This window comes from Formica exsecta, unplaced genomic scaffold, assembly GCF_003651465.1.
Source record: "Formica exsecta isolate Colony F162 unplaced genomic scaffold, ASM365146v1 scaffold733, whole genome shotgun sequence".
Classification (NCBI taxonomy): domain Eukaryota; kingdom Metazoa; phylum Arthropoda; class Insecta; order Hymenoptera; family Formicidae; genus Formica; species Formica exsecta.
In genome coordinates, this window is record NW_021853499.1 from 117940 (window position 1) to 135888 (window position 17949).

General features: G+C 37.5%; 3 protein-coding genes across 5 annotated transcripts in view; 1 reads left to right on the forward strand and 2 right to left on the reverse strand.

Annotated features, from left to right (window-relative positions):
- The first annotated feature begins 3856 nt into the window (after nucleotides 1-3856).
- On the forward strand, nucleotides 3857-5085 carry LOC115243786 (nuclear envelope phosphatase-regulatory subunit 1). Its single transcript, XM_029821017.1, has 4 exons — nucleotides 3857-4079; nucleotides 4286-4357; nucleotides 4616-4750; nucleotides 4824-5085. Exons 1-4 carry the CDS (start codon nucleotides 4052-4054, stop codon nucleotides 4979-4981), a joined length of 393 nt encoding a protein of 130 aa, XP_029676877.1. The 5' UTR covers nucleotides 3857-4051; the 3' UTR covers nucleotides 4982-5085.
- Nucleotides 5086-5658: 573 nt separating this feature from the next.
- Nucleotides 5659-9832, reverse strand: LOC115243785 (regulation of nuclear pre-mRNA domain-containing protein 1B). Its single transcript, XM_029821016.1, has 5 exons — nucleotides 9491-9832; nucleotides 8531-8832; nucleotides 8157-8291; nucleotides 7341-7616; nucleotides 5659-7050 (listed from the first exon to the last, which is right to left on the reverse strand). Exons 1-5 carry the CDS (start codon nucleotides 9639-9641, stop codon nucleotides 6901-6903), a joined length of 1014 nt encoding a protein of 337 aa, XP_029676876.1. The 5' UTR covers nucleotides 9642-9832; the 3' UTR covers nucleotides 5659-6900.
- A 3152-nt stretch (nucleotides 9833-12984) lies between these two features.
- LOC115243781 (zinc finger protein 423-like) overlaps nucleotides 12985-17949 on the reverse strand; it is an 89459-nt gene continuing 84494 nt past the window's right edge. For all 3 annotated transcript variants that reach the window (XM_029821009.1, XM_029821008.1, XM_029821010.1), the window contains 4 exons: nucleotides 15712-17527; nucleotides 14398-15480; nucleotides 13917-14141; nucleotides 12985-13532 (listed from right to left, as the gene is read on the reverse strand). In XM_029821009.1, the coding sequence (XP_029676869.1) occupies nucleotides 13173-13532; nucleotides 13917-14141; nucleotides 14398-15480; nucleotides 15712-17527 (3484 nt within the window). In that variant the 3' untranslated portion in view covers nucleotides 12985-13172. The remainder of the gene's footprint in view (nucleotides 13533-13916; nucleotides 14142-14397; nucleotides 15481-15711; nucleotides 17528-17949) is intronic.

The following is a 17949-nucleotide window of genomic DNA, read 5'->3' on the forward strand; positions in this document are numbered from 1 at the left end:
ATTTTGGCTGAAGATAAGATGAGATTCAACATTACTTATATATTATTTATTTTGTATATAGAATTAATTTTTACATGTAATTATAATTATAATTATAATGAAACTTTGCCATTTTTACTAATATTTCCAAACTTGTATAATATATATAATATAGCTAACAGATGTAACTAGTATATAGTTGCAACTAAAGCGGAATAGCATTAAATCTTGACACAAACTTCGTATTAGACTTCTCCCGAAAATACTGTAGTTAGTTACTTGTCACAAAAAATACAAAGATCTCTAAAATTTAATGATAAAGGAGAAAGATAATTCTTAGAAACTTTTCGTATTATACAGGGTGTAAGTAAACAAACGCATATGGACAACACTATCAGATACAGAGCAACAATTCAAATCGAAAAGTCCTGAACCATTTTTTGATCTGAGCTTTCTTTTCGTTGTTATGTGATGTTAAAGTTAGCTAATCAGCGCCTGTCTATACACCAAAAAGCCGTCTCGCTACTCCGACCCCCGTCGTACCTTCTCTGTTTCCCGTTGTAGACAGGCGCTGATTAGTTAACTTTAACATGTAAATTACGTTCGGGAGCAGTGTTTTCGTCGCGACTAGACAAGTTTTCGTAAGACGCGAAAAAAAAAATTATTGTGCTTACAAGCGAAACGTTCTTGAGAGATCGCTGGATTGAATGGGTTTAAGCATTTTGCTTTGGTGAGACTCTTTTCGCTCAATTCCGTCTATAAAAATAACTACCGATTCGTAATTAAGCATTTTACAAATTATTTTTCGTAATAAAAAATGTCTAACCGTTGACACAAAATATATACAATTAGTTTATGATAATAATCATTAATTCATTTTTGCATAAAATTTTGTAATATGCCCATGTGATAATATTTTGAAGATAATAAATCTGATGAAGATGATTGTCTTTGTCTGAAAAGATAAATAAACATATATTCTTTTATTGCATTTGTACATGTATATGTATACTATCTACTACGTGTTGTGCTAAAAGAAACCTTGAGAAGTGCTTCGTAACCGTCATGCAAATGATAAATTAACAGTTTTCGTTATGATTGCAATTCGTCGAATTAATAATGTTCTATACTCTATGCAAATCTTCTGATTATCTCGCTTCTCGAGATCTTCTTGCTTCGTCCTGAAATTTAATTCTCCCTTTACAATAAATTTATTAATAAATTGATATTTTTTTTTACGATTTCTATAGAAGAAATTCTATAAAAAAAAATTATAGAAAGAAGAAATATTAAAAGAAATGATAGTAAAATAAAAGTTGTTTATTTGGTTAAAGTATAACTTGGCGTTAAATGTAAATGTAAATGCTAAGAATTCTTCAGAAAAGAGCATGGAAATAAATTGCCTTGTATTTGAATAAGGTTAAATGTCAAAAATTGAACAAAGATTGATTATTCGAATGTGTTTATCTGCATGTTTTGTTACAAAATAAATTCCTGCATACATATATATAGTGTACTAGTAGTTTCACAAAATACAATGGATATTTTGTCAATGAATTTAATAATATATTTTTTAAATAAAAATATAAAATATTTTTTTTTACACAAGACTGTTATTACTTTTTATATAATTTTTATGAAATGTATGTCACATATGCAATTTATATATATAAACTTGCATTATACGAATTCTAGAAAAAAAATATTTGAAAGTATTTTCATTTTTTGAAGATGATTGATGCAAATTCGATTACAAATATCTCAAGTCTAATCAAAAATCAAAATTTTTTTATATATAACGATTATGATAACGCAATTGTACTATTAATGTCTTAATATTTCGTATATACATGGCATATAATTCCCTATTGCATTTAAGTACCACGATATTGCATAGTTTTTGCGAATAAAGTAAACATTCTATTATTAATAATAAATTGTAATTAACAATTAATGTTAAAAAGAGTAGAATGGATACAAACGTTTTGGACGCCTGATATATTCTTGAAGACATAGTCTTCACGGTTTCGGCGCATTTAAAATGCCGAATAATATATAATAGTACAAAGTGTACCGTATAAATAAAGAGTATAAATATACATATAAAGTATCTCCCCCTTCCTCCTCCCCCTCTCTCTTTCCCCTTCCCCCCTCCGCTCTCTCTCTCCCCCGCTCTCTCTCTCTCCCCCGCTCTCTCTCTCTCTCCCTCTCTCTCTCTCCCCCTCCCCCTCTCCCCCTCTCTCTCCCTCTCTCCTCCACCCTCCCCCTTTCCAGGTGAACACGTTGTCGAGTGAATACCCTAGATTTGGTCATGTGAGCCCATCCTTTTGCTCCTCCGTCGTTTATCCTTCGTGTGTTTATCTGGTTATAAGCATTTTGCGTGAATATCTTTTATATACTACATGATTGTCAAATTATGATTCTTAGATAAATCATATTTTAAGTAAGCTTGAGAGAGAGAGAGAGAGTGTGTGTGTGTGTGTGTGTGTGTGTACTCTATTGCTAATATTATATTATCATTATAATTATTTTATAAATATTATATATCACTAATATAAAATATCGCAGAACAAAGAGTGCGCAAAAGAGTATGTTTTACGAAGGAGTGAAAATGTATAACGTCTTGCCAGCTGAAATAAAACGGAATGAAAGAATTGTGTCGTTTAAGCAAATGTTAAAGGAGTATATTGTAATTAATGTAAACTAGATTTGTATTACAAACGCCTTGAGGGACAAACTCGTTTTGCGTGTGTGCGTGCGAGCATACGTATGTGAGAGTCTGAAACTTATCTTATTATGATAATGATGAAGAACGAAAAATGTCACATTTCTGGTATACGATTATCATTCCTCAGGATTGACTGCACTAATCTTATTCAAACTGGTCGCAATCGAAAGCTTGCATCCACATTGTATAAGAAAAGTGCCGTTAGATTTTTGATTAACGGCTTGGTTCCTGAGGAATTTTAATCGAAAGTTTATTAGACGTAAAACTCCGGATAAGCTACTTGGTAGCGTCGCGGCCCCTGTACATAGGCAAACCGTTGACAAGCTGGAACGAATTTTTATATATAGTTGGCGTCGCGACGCTACCGCGTCGCTTGACTATTTAATAAGATATATTTATACTATTGTTATCACAGCATGATTATTGTGGCAGAGAAATTATTGGTGACGCAGAAACTTGGCAATGTCGTATAAAAAAGATAGTGAAAATTACCATCTAAAAATTAATTGTTCTTACAACTCATCTCTCAATTTTCACGTATGATTGCTGTACAACTTATAAACACCTAAGGAGAAAAAGATCCATGTATATAAAATTCCATATATTATATGTATATTCATATATGTCTATATAATGTGATTATAGTTTAAAAATTCTTAAATCTCTTCTTATTTCTCTCTTATCTAAGACAAAAATATTGGAAAGAATTAATAAAAAATGTAACCTTATTTATACGAAAATTTTAATTTTTTAAAAAACATTTAATTTTACAAAATAATATTCTATTATTTTTTTCCAATCCTTCTCTCTTTCTCTCTGTATAACAATGATCAATTTTGAAAATGTATCGATATACATTATCTATCGCATAAAGGTTCGCGAGATGATTCGATTATTTCAAGAATTTTTTTTTTTTTTTTTGCCGCGGATGTGTCAAGTGTCAAGTTGGCACCCCTATGTTACGATTTAATTTACGATACCATCGTCTCTATCCTGATATTCCTGACACAAATATGGATTATTTCTCGTTTATACAGTGCATTGTTTATCCGTCAATCATTATCACTTATCGCACATATTTTTTCTGATTTCTCCGGGCAGATGAATATCTTAATTCGATAAACAATCATGTCATTGGACCAGACAGTGTCAAGTGTCAAGTTGGCACCCCTATGTTACGATTTAATTTACGATACCATCGTCTCTATCCTGATATTCCTGACACAAATATGGATTATTTCTCGTTTATACAGTGCATTGTTTATCCGTCAATCATTATCACTTATCGCACATATTTTTTCTGATTTCTCCGGGCAGATGAATATCTTAATTCGATAAACAATCATGTCATTGGACCAGACAGTCTGTGAAGGTAAAATACTTAACGTTAAAAAATGTCCCTTTACATGTAAACATTAATTAATTAATGTAATTGTTTTCGTATAATCTTAAATAAAAGATGACGGATTAAGAGAGAAAGTTTAACCATATCCAATTGTCTGACTGATTCTTGGATAAATAATCGACAATTTTGAGGTTATCTGCCTCACAAGTTTAATTCCTGTTTTTTACTTTCAGACCTGAAAGCTTTCGAAAGGCGACTCACCGAAGTTATTGCTAGTCTACAACCAGCCACCACACGATGGAGAAGTATGTTCTTTACTTTCGCTATGCAAAAGTTTATTGCAGCTTTTATTTCGCAGAAGCTATAGTAGCAATCTATTTATAATTACTACAACGTAACAAATATTCTTTGACTCATAATTTTTTTATATTAATTTATTGTCTTGATTTAATCAAACAATTCAATGAATTGTTTTACTAAATCAATTAGGAGTTTTTTATACTCTCTTGTAATTCTTTGTCTTGCTGATCACTTTAATAATATATATTTTGATAATCTTGCAGTGCTGTTGGGTTTAATCTCCATCTGCACCGCTATCGGTGCTTGGCATTGGCTGACAGATCCCAATACATCAGCAGTATCCTTTACGCAGAGTTTATGCAATCATCCATTCTTTACAATGGCTAGTATAATATTAGGTAAGTATAGAAATTACGTCTGTGCATATTTCACATAATGTATTGCTATTGTATCAAGAAATTATTATTACAGTGATATTATTTATGATGGGAGTGCATAGAAGAGTGATAGCGCCCAGTATTATAACTCAACGAGCCAGAAGCGTGCTTGGTGATTTTAATATGAGTTGTGACGATACTGGAAAATTGATTTTGAAGCCCACTAGATCTCCACATCCTCATGAGACTTAAAAAATGTTTATTCCTATAAATAAAAATAAATATTAATGTAAAATATATGTATGTATATATATTGTAATTTTTTTTATATTATGAGATATATTAAAATTATGACAGAAGTTTGGATTTGTATATTTTAAGACTTACTAGAATTCTGTTGAATTATATATATATGATCCTTTATAGTGCATATAAGTTTGTGTACTTCAACATAATGTGTAATAAGTATATACATATATTGGAACCCTTCACACACGTTTTTGCATGTCCTTAGACAGGGGCATGCTAATCTTTTGTATATTGTTCCAATTTTGATATATGTATATTATCATATAATGATCTCTAAGATATGTTATTATATCTAGGAAAGTATATAATAATTAGATCTATTCATGATAATATAGAAAAAGAAAGCAGAAAGAAAATCGATTTATTTTTTATAGTATACGCTTAATGATGATATATGTTGAATCTATCAACGTACTCGATACACTATTTTAATAAATATATACTCGTGTGTATATAAGTGTATTTTAAATGTAGTTCAAATCAATAATTGTATTACAGATTGATTAGATTAATATAATATTGTATCATAAATTTTGTTATTTTTGTGTAGGATTTAAAATTACCTAAAAACATACATTTCAATTTTACGGGATGTAAAAATTAGAAAGTCACAGTATATATAACGATCAAAACATTTATTCTTAATATTTTGCATATTACAATCTTTTTTTCTTTTTTAATATGCACAGTCACGCAATCTGTCTTTTTAAAATAGTTACAATATTATCTATGAGGACTACCGTTCGTTTACAATCGGATGTTTACGAAGACCGTCTCGTCAGTTCTAAGAAAAATCGTACTAAACTACAGCGTATATACATGTGATAGTTACCCGATCTTGGAGTATTATCTTCATTATATCGCGCCGATAAACAATGATTACTTAATTGAAAAATATGTAATAAAACGTCCCTAACAATTATACACAGGTCTGGTACGCAAGACCCTATCGCTTTTAGAAATACAATAGGACATTTCTATTCTGGATCCTCTTTTTTTCTTCTACTCTGATCGATTTCAAAAATTCCAGAATGAAAGATCCTATCGTAAATATATAGATGTCCTTATCAACACTCAGTGGAAAGTCTCGGCTAGCCCGTCATATGAATTTCGCGTGGTTTCGTAAGAGGCGTTGTGAATTTTTCACGTAATTTATCATTTAGAAGCATCTTTATATGATTCTGCTTATTTCATTTATAAGCATTTTATGATTTTCATAATGTTATGCACAATAGATTCGATGATGTGTGCATATAGCGTCTTCACATAATCAATTCAAGAAACCAATTAGTTTACGATACAGAGTACAATTTCGGATACAGAATAAATCGTACAAATTTTACGAAATATTTTGAGTTTTTCATACCATGTTACCGTACATAGGATTCTTCGTGCAGCGAGTAATCTCGTAAAAATGTTTTTACGTTAGCCGTAAACAGATGTATAGTACATACTGTTTTGCCAAAAAGAATTCAAAAAGGAGCTGAGCGATCCATCAATTAAAGTATAAAATCCATAATTACAATGCAAATTTTTCGTATGTAGTAATGCTGTACCCTTATCACCCAGATATTCATTTGCATTCATTATCACTCGGTATCATTCAGCCTCAGTATAACTCCAGTCTCGTCTCATTTATTAATATTTCCCCGTTTCATACTTTACGCTCATATATGTATGGGGCTTTTCGTTATACATTAGATTTATCAAATATTCCACAGTACAAAGTTATCATCAACGATAATCCTTTGTTCCTTCATCGCCGTCGTATAAAACTCTCATACTATGGATCTCAAACTTTCGTCTATTCACGCAAACTAAAGTGATAAACTATATAACGCCGCTCGCGTCACAAACTTACACTAGTGCATGGAAAATAGATCTCCGGCGGAAGGAAGAGGCGCCAGGCCGCCAGTCACGTCGGGCAATTGCGTTAAATCGGGAAGATTCGAAATATGGGACTTCACCTCCGATCGAACCGCACATACCTTCTTAAGCTTTTCTTTATAATCCTATGAATAAAAATAGTAATTTTCTGTAATACAATGAAACATGGAATTAAAAATTCTTGTTATTAATGCAATTTAAGTCAATTGGTATTGTAAGTCTGATTTGCTTTGCGACAATATCTCTGATTTTATGAATAACAGTATATTTTTAACAAATGAATCATATACTATATGCTATACAAATAAAAAAAAAAAAAAAAATGTCTGCATTGCAAAAAACGTTCTAGATTTTACTTATATTGTTACTGCTAAGTTTATGCAGATATGGACAGAAAAGAAAATGATAATTATACTTCTAAGGTGCTTTGTGCCTGCTGAAGTAGTTGTCTCTGCGCCAAAGTGTAGTCTCGCAGCATCGTCAGTAATCTTCTTCTATCTTCCATTTCGGCCTGCAGCCGTCCGTTGTAGTCGGCCAGAAGAGCGGCGGCCTCATTTACCGCGGCGCTCAACTGATCCGCGGCCGTTCGATCAGCGAGATTCGCGAGCAACGAGACCTCCGAAACTTCTGGTGGCAAGGACGCGATACGTTCCCTAACACCGGCATCAGAGGACGCGGTATTTTCCAAATCCTGAAAAGCACAGAAGGCATTAGTCTGATAATAACGTTTTAGGTCTTTCAAATACTCGCCGTATATTGCGGAAACCTTCACTGTCGCTACATTTAATACAACATACTCTAGTCATGTGAGAATAAGCAAAATATATGGCAATACTGCAATGCAATTAATTAAAAAAATAGGTTTATAAAAAAGTATGGCATTGACAAAAAAATAGCGAGTGTAATATTTTTTATACCGAAGCAAAGCATCGATCAATTGCTAAAAATCAGCATCCACTTGAGTTACTTCGTGGAAAACGAAATTCTCAAGAAATTAAAGAAAAAAAGGATACACAAATGTACATTTTACTTAGACCTCCCAAAAAAAAAAGCGGCGAACACAACCAAACAAAACAGACAAAATCGATAGGGTGGATGTGTTAGAATTGTCAAAGCGTCTACTGATATGCCTCATGGATTCAACATGTATTTCCATATGAATAAAATATTTTATTGCTAACGATACAAATTCCGCATCATGATTGTTGCTTGTATAATTAATAAAATTAACCATTAAGGCTTTGATGAGTTCCTCGGTTTCTGGTGGATCGCCAGCAGGGGTCCGTGGGCTTAATGTCACATGAAGCTCTTTGGTGCCATCCACCTCGATCTCAGTCTCCGACTTTTTCTTTTCCTTTTTCTCCTTCTGCAAACAACAAATGTATGTCAATTGCACACTCTTTATACATAATAAATTACTGTTTTAAAACTTAAAATCCAGAAATTTTGAGATTATATTTCGAGATATTATGAGATCTGACAATTTATGAAATATATAGTATAGCAAACAGTAAATTCTGTTGATTTTATACTAATATTATTTCCAAATTGAAAGTTTTAATTATATACTAGAAGCTCTTATATATAATTTAAAGGAGAACATACCTTTACTTTCTCTATTTCAATTTTTGCCTTCTTTTTTGGCGGTGCCACAGAATCTTTCTCGGAAGTTACAAAAGCTGCTTTAAACTCCGATATCTGCGCTTTGTCATAGACTCCTCTCTCTTCCCAGATTTGCAATAACCTGTTTAACCGGTCCCTCGTCTTTTCATCAAAACCTTTCATATGCTCGAATGCTTTTGGTAAAACTGTTTCAAATTCCTTTCCAAACTCTGGCCCTTTCTTCTTGCTATTTTGGATGACATCATTCGCCAGATACATAAACATTAATTTGCGATTGTCCTTCACTGTAAAAATATATACAGAAAACTTAAATTTATATGCACGCACTATCAATTTCCATATAAATGAACAGAGTCACAGATAATATTTTGCGAACAATGATACATATATGCATAAATAAGAATTTATATATTATATACAGTCTCAAATACATCGCTACTATCATTCGCTTCTACAATGTACATTATCGTCTCATCATTACCATTTGAAAAAAAGATACCGCGACAATATCAAATATACTTCCAGAAATATATTGTTTAATATTTAAAGCAATATATCATTCTTATCCAACGAGTCAAAAATAAACAATGCAAATTGCTCATTCATCAAGTTCATCGAAACCATCTATTTGAACTACACACTATCCTATATTAATGAAGGTAATTTTCCAAGCGACGAGACGATGCGATCAATTCGCGGTTTGTGCTACATAATTGAAGCTGCGCTACATAATCTCGATATCCGCGTTACATGTAGTGCATTTGTATAACCTAGAAATTTCAATGATGTTCGTGAAACCTCGGCGACAAACCTCGTTCTGTTTGGAGATCGCCGGAGAGGATACGTCCTACCACGTTGTCGAACTCGAGCATTGTCTTTTCGATCCAGCGGTAGGGAAAAAAAAAAAAAAAATAACGGAAAATCGGGACGGGATAATCGTACCTTTGCACATCTCCTTGAACCAGATCTTCACGATGGTCGGATGGTGTTTTCTGTGATGTATGAGCCAGAGCGAGAGCGTCTGGATGCTCTGTTGCGAGGGATTCAGATCCATCAGCCGTTTGACCAAGGCGCTCTCCGTGAACCCCGTCATCGCGTCGTCGGCTGTGATACTGTCAGTGATGGATCTGCCGGGATCTCCGGGGATCTCGGTGGAATTCCGTGCTCTCTCCTCTCGCCTTGTCTCCAACTCCGCGTCTCAAGTCCCAACGAGAGTCTCGCGACATGCGTACGCGAAACGCGAATACCGCACAACAGCTGAATCCAGCGCAAACGTAGAAGGCACACGTAGCGCCATTCACGGATACTCATGATACCAAGATGGAAAACTGTAGGTTCTTGACGTCGTCTCTTTTTGCGACCGTCGGTAAAAAGAGCGGTCGGTTATCCTGATCCAGGTAGAAACGCTTTTGAAGTTTGAAAAAATGTCATTCATGCGCGGATATTTTCATTCATGCCTGATGCACTGTCACCTGTCACCTGTCATCACGCGCTGAAAGTGATTGCCATGTGATTGCCATGATGTAAAAGAATATAAGGTATATCATTGCACACATATAATGGCGGTCGAATTTGAAACAGCCAATCAAATATATTTATATTTCATATAAATATATTTTTTTATATTTTTATTTTTTTTATATTATATTTTTTTTACATCATGGTGATTGCTCTGATATACACAAAGAAAATAGCCTGACAAGATATACGAAACCACCCGATTTAGAACAATAATTTATTTGTATATAATATTATCTCAGATTGCTAAAATGGACAATTTATTATATACAGTACGTATATATGATTTTAAACAATAATTTATTTCATACAGAACTTCTATCTTATCACTATATCGCCTAATGGACAGGTTATTGCATCTCTTTTTTTAAATACAGTCCATTTCCTCTTTCTAGTCCATTCCCCTCTCTATTTCAAATCAGCTTTCTTTTGAATCAGCATTTTCCTACTGTATGCGATAAGTTTAAAACAGAGGAAATTGACTGTATAAATAACTTCATCGCACATATGGATCATTAACATATAAATTGATAGAACATTTAATAGTATTTTTCCTATTATTTGTAGAATATTTACAAGCTTGGTTTGTGACAGAAATAATCATTTCATTGGGTTTAACACTTGTAAACAATTATAAAGAGCTAATCGCGATCAATTGTTACGGGATTACTTAATCAATAAAATACAATTAGAAAATTGCAAAAAAGAAAATTGCAAATACAATATGAAAGTTCAACATTACAAATATGATGTCTCAATATGTTGTACTAATTAGAGAAAAACAGGCCATTTAATATATACAATTGATTTGAAAGTTTTCCTTGATTTTATTTTAGTCGAATTTTATTTTTGTATTTATCTCGCCCACTTCGATCTCCTTAGAATGGATATAATCTGTCTTAGAGTGAATATAATCTTAAGACAAATCAAAATATATATCCCACATTTATAAAGAATTTAAAATAAAATCGTGTATCAATATCTAAGATTTGGCTTGTATCGCATTTCTCCTTTCTCTTAAAGTTTAAATATTAACATAATTACGTTATATAACGTAAAATTAACAGCATTTATAAACTTAATATACACATATGTGTATAAGCGCATATACATTTAAGACGTGATTGTTTTAATTTTAGCAATGTTGGGCGAACTTCGATCAAATAGACAGCTTGGTCAATTTTTGACGAAGTAGAGAAAAGAAAAAAATAACTTTTACGTTTTATTTCTATAATTAAAATCCTAAGATCGAACACATATTAACTGTTCGAAACAATAAGATGAATACTCTCGGCAAACTTAACGCAAACAAGCTTACATTCGTGAAAACATCAATATTCGATTTCCAAATTTGAAATTGATATATAAGAATTTCAGGATAAACAAGATACCAACGATCTTTCTACCAGAGAAAGGCATCGCGCAATCTTATGTATTAAAATTTTATTAGCAATATGTAAAAAACTAATCATCTGGAATAATTATGAATCTTTCTCAATAATACTCCTAATTAATACTATGTGTGTGTGTGTGTGTGTGTGTGTGTGTGTGTGTGTGTGTGTGTGTGTGTGTGTGTGTGTGTGTGTGTGTGTGTGTGTGTGTGTGTGTGTGTGTGTGTGTGTGTGTGTGTGTGTGTGTGTGTGTGTGTGTGTGTGTGTGTGTGTGTGTGTGTGTGTGTGTGTGTGTGTGTGTGTGTGTGTGTGTGTGTGTGTGTGTGTGTGTGTGTGTGTGTGTGTGTGTGTGTGTGTGTGTGTGTGTGTGTGTGTGTGTGTGTGTGTGTGTGTGTGTGTGTGTGTGTGTGTGTGTGTGTGTGTGTGTGTGTGTGTGTGTGTGTGTGTGTGTGTGTGTGTGTGTGTGTGTGTGTGTGTGTGTGTGTGTGTGTGTGTGTGTGTGTGTGTGTGTGTGTGTGTGTGTGTGTGTGTGTGTGTGTGTGTGTGTGTGTGTGTGTGTGTGTGTGTGTGTGTGTGTGTGTGTGTGTGTGTGTGTGTGTGTGTGTGTGTGTGTGTGTGTGTGTGTGTGTGTGTGTGTGTGTGTGTGTGTGTGTGTGTGTGTGTGTGTGTGTGTGTGTGTGTGTGTGTGTGTGTGTGTGTGTGTGTGTGTGTGTGTGTGTGTGTGTGTGTGTGTGTGTGTGTGTGTGTGTGTGTGTGTGTGTGTGTGTGTGTGTGTGTGTGTGTGTGTGTGTGTGTGTGTGTGTGTGTGTGTGTGTGTGTGTGTGTGTGTGTGTGTGTGTGTGTGTGTGTGTGTGTGTGTGTGTGTGTGTGTGTGTGTGTGTGTGTGTGTGTGTGTGTGTGTGTGTGTGTGTGTGTGTGTGTGTGTGTGTGTGTGTGTGTGTGTGTGTGTGTGTGTGTGTGTGTGTGTGTGTGTGTGTGTGTGTGTGTGTGTGTGTGTGTGTGTGTGTGTGTGTGTGTGTGTGTGTGTGTGTGTGTGTGTGTGTGTGTGTGTGTGTGTGTGTGTGTGTGTGTGTGTGTGTGTGTGTGTGTGTGTGTGTGTGTGTGTGTGTGTGTGTGTGTGTGTGTGTGTGTGTGTGTGTGTGTGTGTGTGTGTGTGTGTGTGTGTGTGTGTGTGTGTGTGTGTGTGTGTGTGTGTGTGTGTGTGTGTGTGTGTGTGTGTGTGTGTGTGTGTGTGTGTGTGTGTGTGTGTGTGTGTGTGTGTGTGTGTGTGTGTGTGTGTGTGTGTGTGTGTGTGTGTGTGTGTGTGTGTGTGTGTGTGTGTGTGTGTGTGTGTGTGTGTGTGTGTGTGTGTGTGTGTGTGTGTGTGTGTGTGTGTGTGTGTGTGTGTGTGTGTGTGTGTGTGTGTGTGTGTGTGTGTGTGTGTGTGTGTGTGTGTGTGTGTGTGTGTGTGTGTGTGTGTGTGTGTGTGTGTGTGTGTGTGTGTGTGTGTGTGTGTGTGTGTGTGTGTGTGTGTGTGTGTGTGTGTGTGCGTATGTGTTTATTGTGTGTGTACGTGAGTGTGTATCGAACTTTATTTGTTATTTAAAAGACATACGTCGTATAGAATATTCGCCGCTGAGAGCGGCGGAGTGAAAAACTTAATGATTGGCTAACAAAAGTTCCTAATAATCAATTAATCCTAGCTCGGAACGAAATGTAATATTGACCAAAGAAAGTCACGATTCCATTTTGTTGGATGTCGTCTCGATATCTACTTCCGTCTTCAACTTCTGCTCCTCTCGTTTAGCTTCATCATGTTCCTCCTGTCCTATCTGATCGTCCACGTTCACTTCCTCCTCCTCCTCCTCCTCTTCTTTGCCACCTTGCATCACTTCCTCCTTCACCGTTACACCGCCGTCGGGCTCGCGATTCTTCATCTCGCGAGCATTCTCGACTGACGAAGGATGAATCTCATCCCTCGGACGATGGAAAGTCAATATGTGATGGTCTAGCTCCGCGTTGAAGAAGAACTTGAGCGTGCACTTGCGGCAATCGTAAGGTCGCGCGCCCAGACCGTGTTCCTGTAGCAGGTGACTCTGCAAATAAACGCATACTTGTATCCGAATAGAGAAAACGAAACAACAAATTACTATTATACGGCATACATTAATTCCGTTCTGTTTTTTTCTTTGCAGCGAAAAGATGCTGATCTAAACAAAAACACATAGTAAAACGAATCGAAGAAAGATATGCGACAAGGCATCACCAATAGTCGGGAAATAATCCAAATCTTATTCATATGTATGAAACAAGATTTTGAGGAATTCATTCATCTTAATGAAAAGAAACAGATAAATAAGTTCAAGAGCAAATTACTTTTCATGTTTACTCTCGAACTTGTTTATCTGTTCCTTTTCGAGAATGTCGTTCGGTTATCGTATAATAGATGTTATTTTGAGACATATTGGCGGTTAAATTACCTGAAGACCAATAGGAGTTGTAAAAAGCGACTGACAGAGGTAACAGCTGAGCGCAGCGCAGCCAACAAAAGTATGTTCTATTAAGTGAATTTGCAATTGCATAGGACTGGCAGCTTCAAATGAGCACAAATGACATCGCAAGGCTTCCAAGGAAGCTCTCCTGGATGTTTCCAGATGTTCCTTTCTCACATGTTGCTGAATTTTGGCTTCGGTTGGAAATGATACCTGGTGATGATTGGAAATACAATTGAAAATATAATTTTGTGAAAACACACAATATATATAATTTTCAAAAAATCCAATGTCACAAATTGTTATTTTCACTGGAAATCCTCCAAAAATCCTTTCTAAATTTCAATTTTTTATTATTTTAATAAAAGAGAAGATGAGAAGTAGATCTTTTTCGCACATGTATAATCTTGAATTACACATATATACATTTAAACATTATTTGAAAAATTGCAAATTATTGTACACTAACCTGACACTGTATACATGTATAGGAGGGTTTCGAACCACTAGTGCTAATCTTTTCATGTTCTGTGATTCTGTGTTTCTCCGCCTCTTCAGGATCTTCGAATTTCACCCCGCACTCCTCACAGCGTTTTTTATCCGTGTTTCCTTCATTTTTGGATCGATTCTCTACATTGAGTCCTCTGTCATCCCATTTGTCCTTGGAACTATCCCATTGACCATTCTTGCTTGCGAACCAGGTCGTATCGTACTTGGCCCGCTCATAGGTCGTCGAGTTCAGGATAGGCAATCCCTGAGAATGTCGCATGTAGCAGGTTTTGCAGACCTTGAGTGGTTGTCCACTCGTACTGGCAGGATTGGGTGGCAGACTGACGAAATCATCGGCAGCAAAATCGCGCAAACAGAGACAGCAACCTTGGCTCTGAGTTTTGCCGCCACCGGGACTGGTCGGACTAGAAACGGCGCTGCGCGATCCTGAAGACGTCCGTAGATGATGCCGTGCATGCAAACGACACTCTAATTCGCTGATCAGCGTCTGCCGGCAAACAACGCACGGGGCGGGTAAATGAGGTAAAGAGTTGTCCAATCGTTGTTGCGGGTCCACGTTTTCCAAGCTATGCCTTTGCACGTGATCCAGGAATTGACTCTCCGAGGTCAGGCAACCACGACACACCACGCACGTATCGCTCAGTTGTATCTTGCAGTGCTTCTGGAGCTTGTGTTCGGCCAAAGTCGTGCTGGACAAGCATACCTCGTCGCAGATGTTGCATTTGTGACGTCCGCCGGGCTCGTTGGACGCATGTTGGATCCTCGTGTGCGACTCTAATTCGTTTCGCGAACGACAAACCTCGCCGCAATAACCGCACGTCAGGGTATTCAAGGTAGATAAACTTTTACTGGACAGTTTAGGAGGCGTTTGGTGAGTCAGTTTCTTGTGTGCTTGCAGCTCGGCCTCGTTCGCAAATTCGCCGCGTTCGCAGAGCTCGCACTGCTGTCCGGAAGTGCCATAGTTTGCACGTTTGTTGTTGTCGCGCTGATTCAGGGAATTGTTGTTACTCGATGCTGGTGAACGTCTCTTCAGAGACTTCGTCTAGAATTTTGGAAAGAAAAGTAGTTTAGAGAGCAAATAATCTTACTAAAATTTAAATATCTAATAAATTTATATTTTGTGAAATGTGTATAATGTAACTAGAATTTCTATTAATTGAGTTTTATATCAGATTAAAAAATTACATAAAAATATATATTTTTTTGTCTAACTTTATTTTTGAGAGAAATTTTGTTTTATTTTCTCGATCTTAATAATATAACAAATACTTACTTCTTCCTGATTTCTAGCCGTTCGATGAACGCGCCCGTTCTCTCTCGAGTTACTTCTGACGGATGGTACCTGATGGTCCTGGGTGGCGTGATGAGCCTGGGCGATGTGTCGGTCCAAGAGAAACTCCACCGCGAATCCTTCCCGGCAGATGGGACATCTGTAGAGATTGGTCGAGTGGCTGGCCAAATGAAGCTGGAGTTCGAGATCTGAACCGCAGCAAATCCCGCAGAAGAAACAACGCGCCGCGATACCACCACCGGGCGTCGAGGCCGGGCTCCTCGCAGCACCCACCGGGCTGCTATTCATCAGAGAGACAGCGGGTGGAGGCGCGTGCACACTACGCACGTGCGCCGCCAATTCGGCCTCGGTCCTGAAGAAGCTCCTACATTCGCCAGAAGTCGTCACGTTTCCTCCCGGCGAGTTCTCATTGTTGGACACGGCGCACGTGCTGCACCGGTAGACCCGGCACTCTTGGCTGTGTTTCACCGCAAAATGCACCTGTATTGCTACTCTGGAGTCGAAGGTGTCCCGACACAGAGCGCAACGATACAGATGATGCGCGTGCACATCCAAAAGGTGCCTCTGAAGCTGATCTGGATGCGGATAGAGCTTTTTGCAGGCACTGCAGGCGTACTCTTTGCTGACCTGGCCCAGATAATGCTTGGTCAGGTGGGCCAGCATATCCTCGCGGTCCGAGAAGATGGCTTCGCATTTGGGACATAGATGTTGTCTGCCGGACATCTCCTGGTTACGGTGGTCGGCCTGCAAGTGTCGCGCCACATGCTCGCGGAAGGATTCGAAGTCTTTTAATGCGGCACCGCATTGGCCGCATAGCAGAGTATCAGCAGTGTAACTGCCAGCGGTATCCGAGGAAGATCTGGTCGAGTGCTTATTCGTGAGATCAGCGGCTTCCGGCGCGTCCCGAGTTCTCGATATCCGGGAGGGATCCCTCGCGGTACCGTCGTAAATGCCGCCGTTCAGCTTCGTTTCCCCGTAATCTATAGCGTGCGTCGGCGCCGGTCGGCGATTCTCACAGTGCTGAAGGACGTAGTGCTCGGCGTAGGAAGCCGCCGAGGAACACGGTATACTGCACAAGGGACACATCATCATCGCCGCGCCAAAACCGTCGATTCGGTGTATCGACAACAAATGATCGCGTAGGAGGGTCAACGTAGAGAACTTCATGGTGCACTGATTGCAGGTGAACCCGTTCTCGTAATGCTCCCGCTCGACAGCCGACCTGTCGCCTCGGTCCTCGGACGTCGGGTACTTGCGATCCAGTCGCGATTCCTTCGTGACGTCCTGACGATCCAGCGGCTTGCAGACAGTCGTCTGCTGCTCGCTGGACGTTCTGCTCGGCGATGGCGGCCGAGCTGGACCTTCCGCGCCACTCAGGATCGCCTGGTGCATCGTGTGCACGTGCATCTGCAGCTGCTGCATGCAGCTGAACGAGTCCCGGGTGCAGTACATGCAGGTGAGTTTCAGGGGCGAGCTGAGAACCGGAGTGGTGGAGGCACTGCCGGTGCCCTGCGACGTCTTCAGGACGTTCCTCGGGTTCAGACTGAGATTCAATGACGGCGACGGCGACGACGGTACCGGCGGTGACGACGTGCTGTGCGAGGATACGCTTCTTCTACCATAGTCGACGTCCTGAAGCTTGAGACCGGCCGATTGAGACGACGACGATGATTGATGTTTCTTGTGAGACTGCATGTGCGCCGTTAAAGCCGCGGCTGTACTGTAGCCTCTCGTGCAAGCCGTGCATTGATAAGGCCTCTGGGTGTCATGCGTTTTCAAGTGGATCTTCAGGTGATCGCTGGGAAAAGGAGGAACGTGTTAGAGAGCTCGTAATCGAAACTTACAAGATAAAATTCAGTTTATAATTTAGAAATATTAATCCAGTTATATAGTATAACTACACGCTAACAAAATACACGGAGAAAATTTTACAATACAAATTACATGAAAAATATATTCTTTTTTATAATATTTATTTTAAAGTTGAAATAGAACGAAACATTTTTAGGATATTTATTCTTATAAAAATTGTAAATTATTAATTTGTTTTATTATTTGTTAATAATGATGTATATTTGAATAATTACAATACTCCTATGTTAAGTATAATACGTATATAATTATATTATTGAATACAAATATCGCGTGATTTCTCTTATATGTTAGTATGTCTCACGATTACAAAAATTATATTGTAATTCTTACTATAATATTTTTTCT

What these genes read in the sequence shown, in the direction of transcription:
- LOC115243785 (XM_029821016.1), bottom strand. Translation starts at nt 9,641, where the DNA reads ATGACGGGGTTCACGGAGAGCGCCTTGGTCAAACGGCTGATGGATCTG. An exon ending in AACTCATCAAAGCCTTAATG is followed by an intron (nt 7,617 to 8,156) that starts GTTAATTTTATT and finishes TGTGCTTTTCAG; the next exon opens with GATTTGGAAAATACCGCGTC. An exon ending in AGGCACAAAGCACCTTAGAA is followed by an intron (nt 7,051 to 7,340) that starts GTATAATTATCA and finishes TTTTATTCATAG; the next exon opens with GATTATAAAGAAAAGCTTAA.
- LOC115243786 (XM_029821017.1), top strand. Translation starts at nt 4,052, where the DNA reads ATGTCATTGGACCAGACAGTCTGTGAAG. An exon ending in AGCCACCACACGATGGAGAA is followed by an intron (nt 4,358 to 4,615) that starts GTATGTTCTTTA and finishes ATAATCTTGCAG; the next exon opens with TGCTGTTGGGTTTAATCTCC. An exon ending in AATGGCTAGTATAATATTAG is followed by an intron (nt 4,751 to 4,823) that starts GTAAGTATAGAA and finishes TTATTATTACAG; the next exon opens with TGATATTATTTATGATGGGA.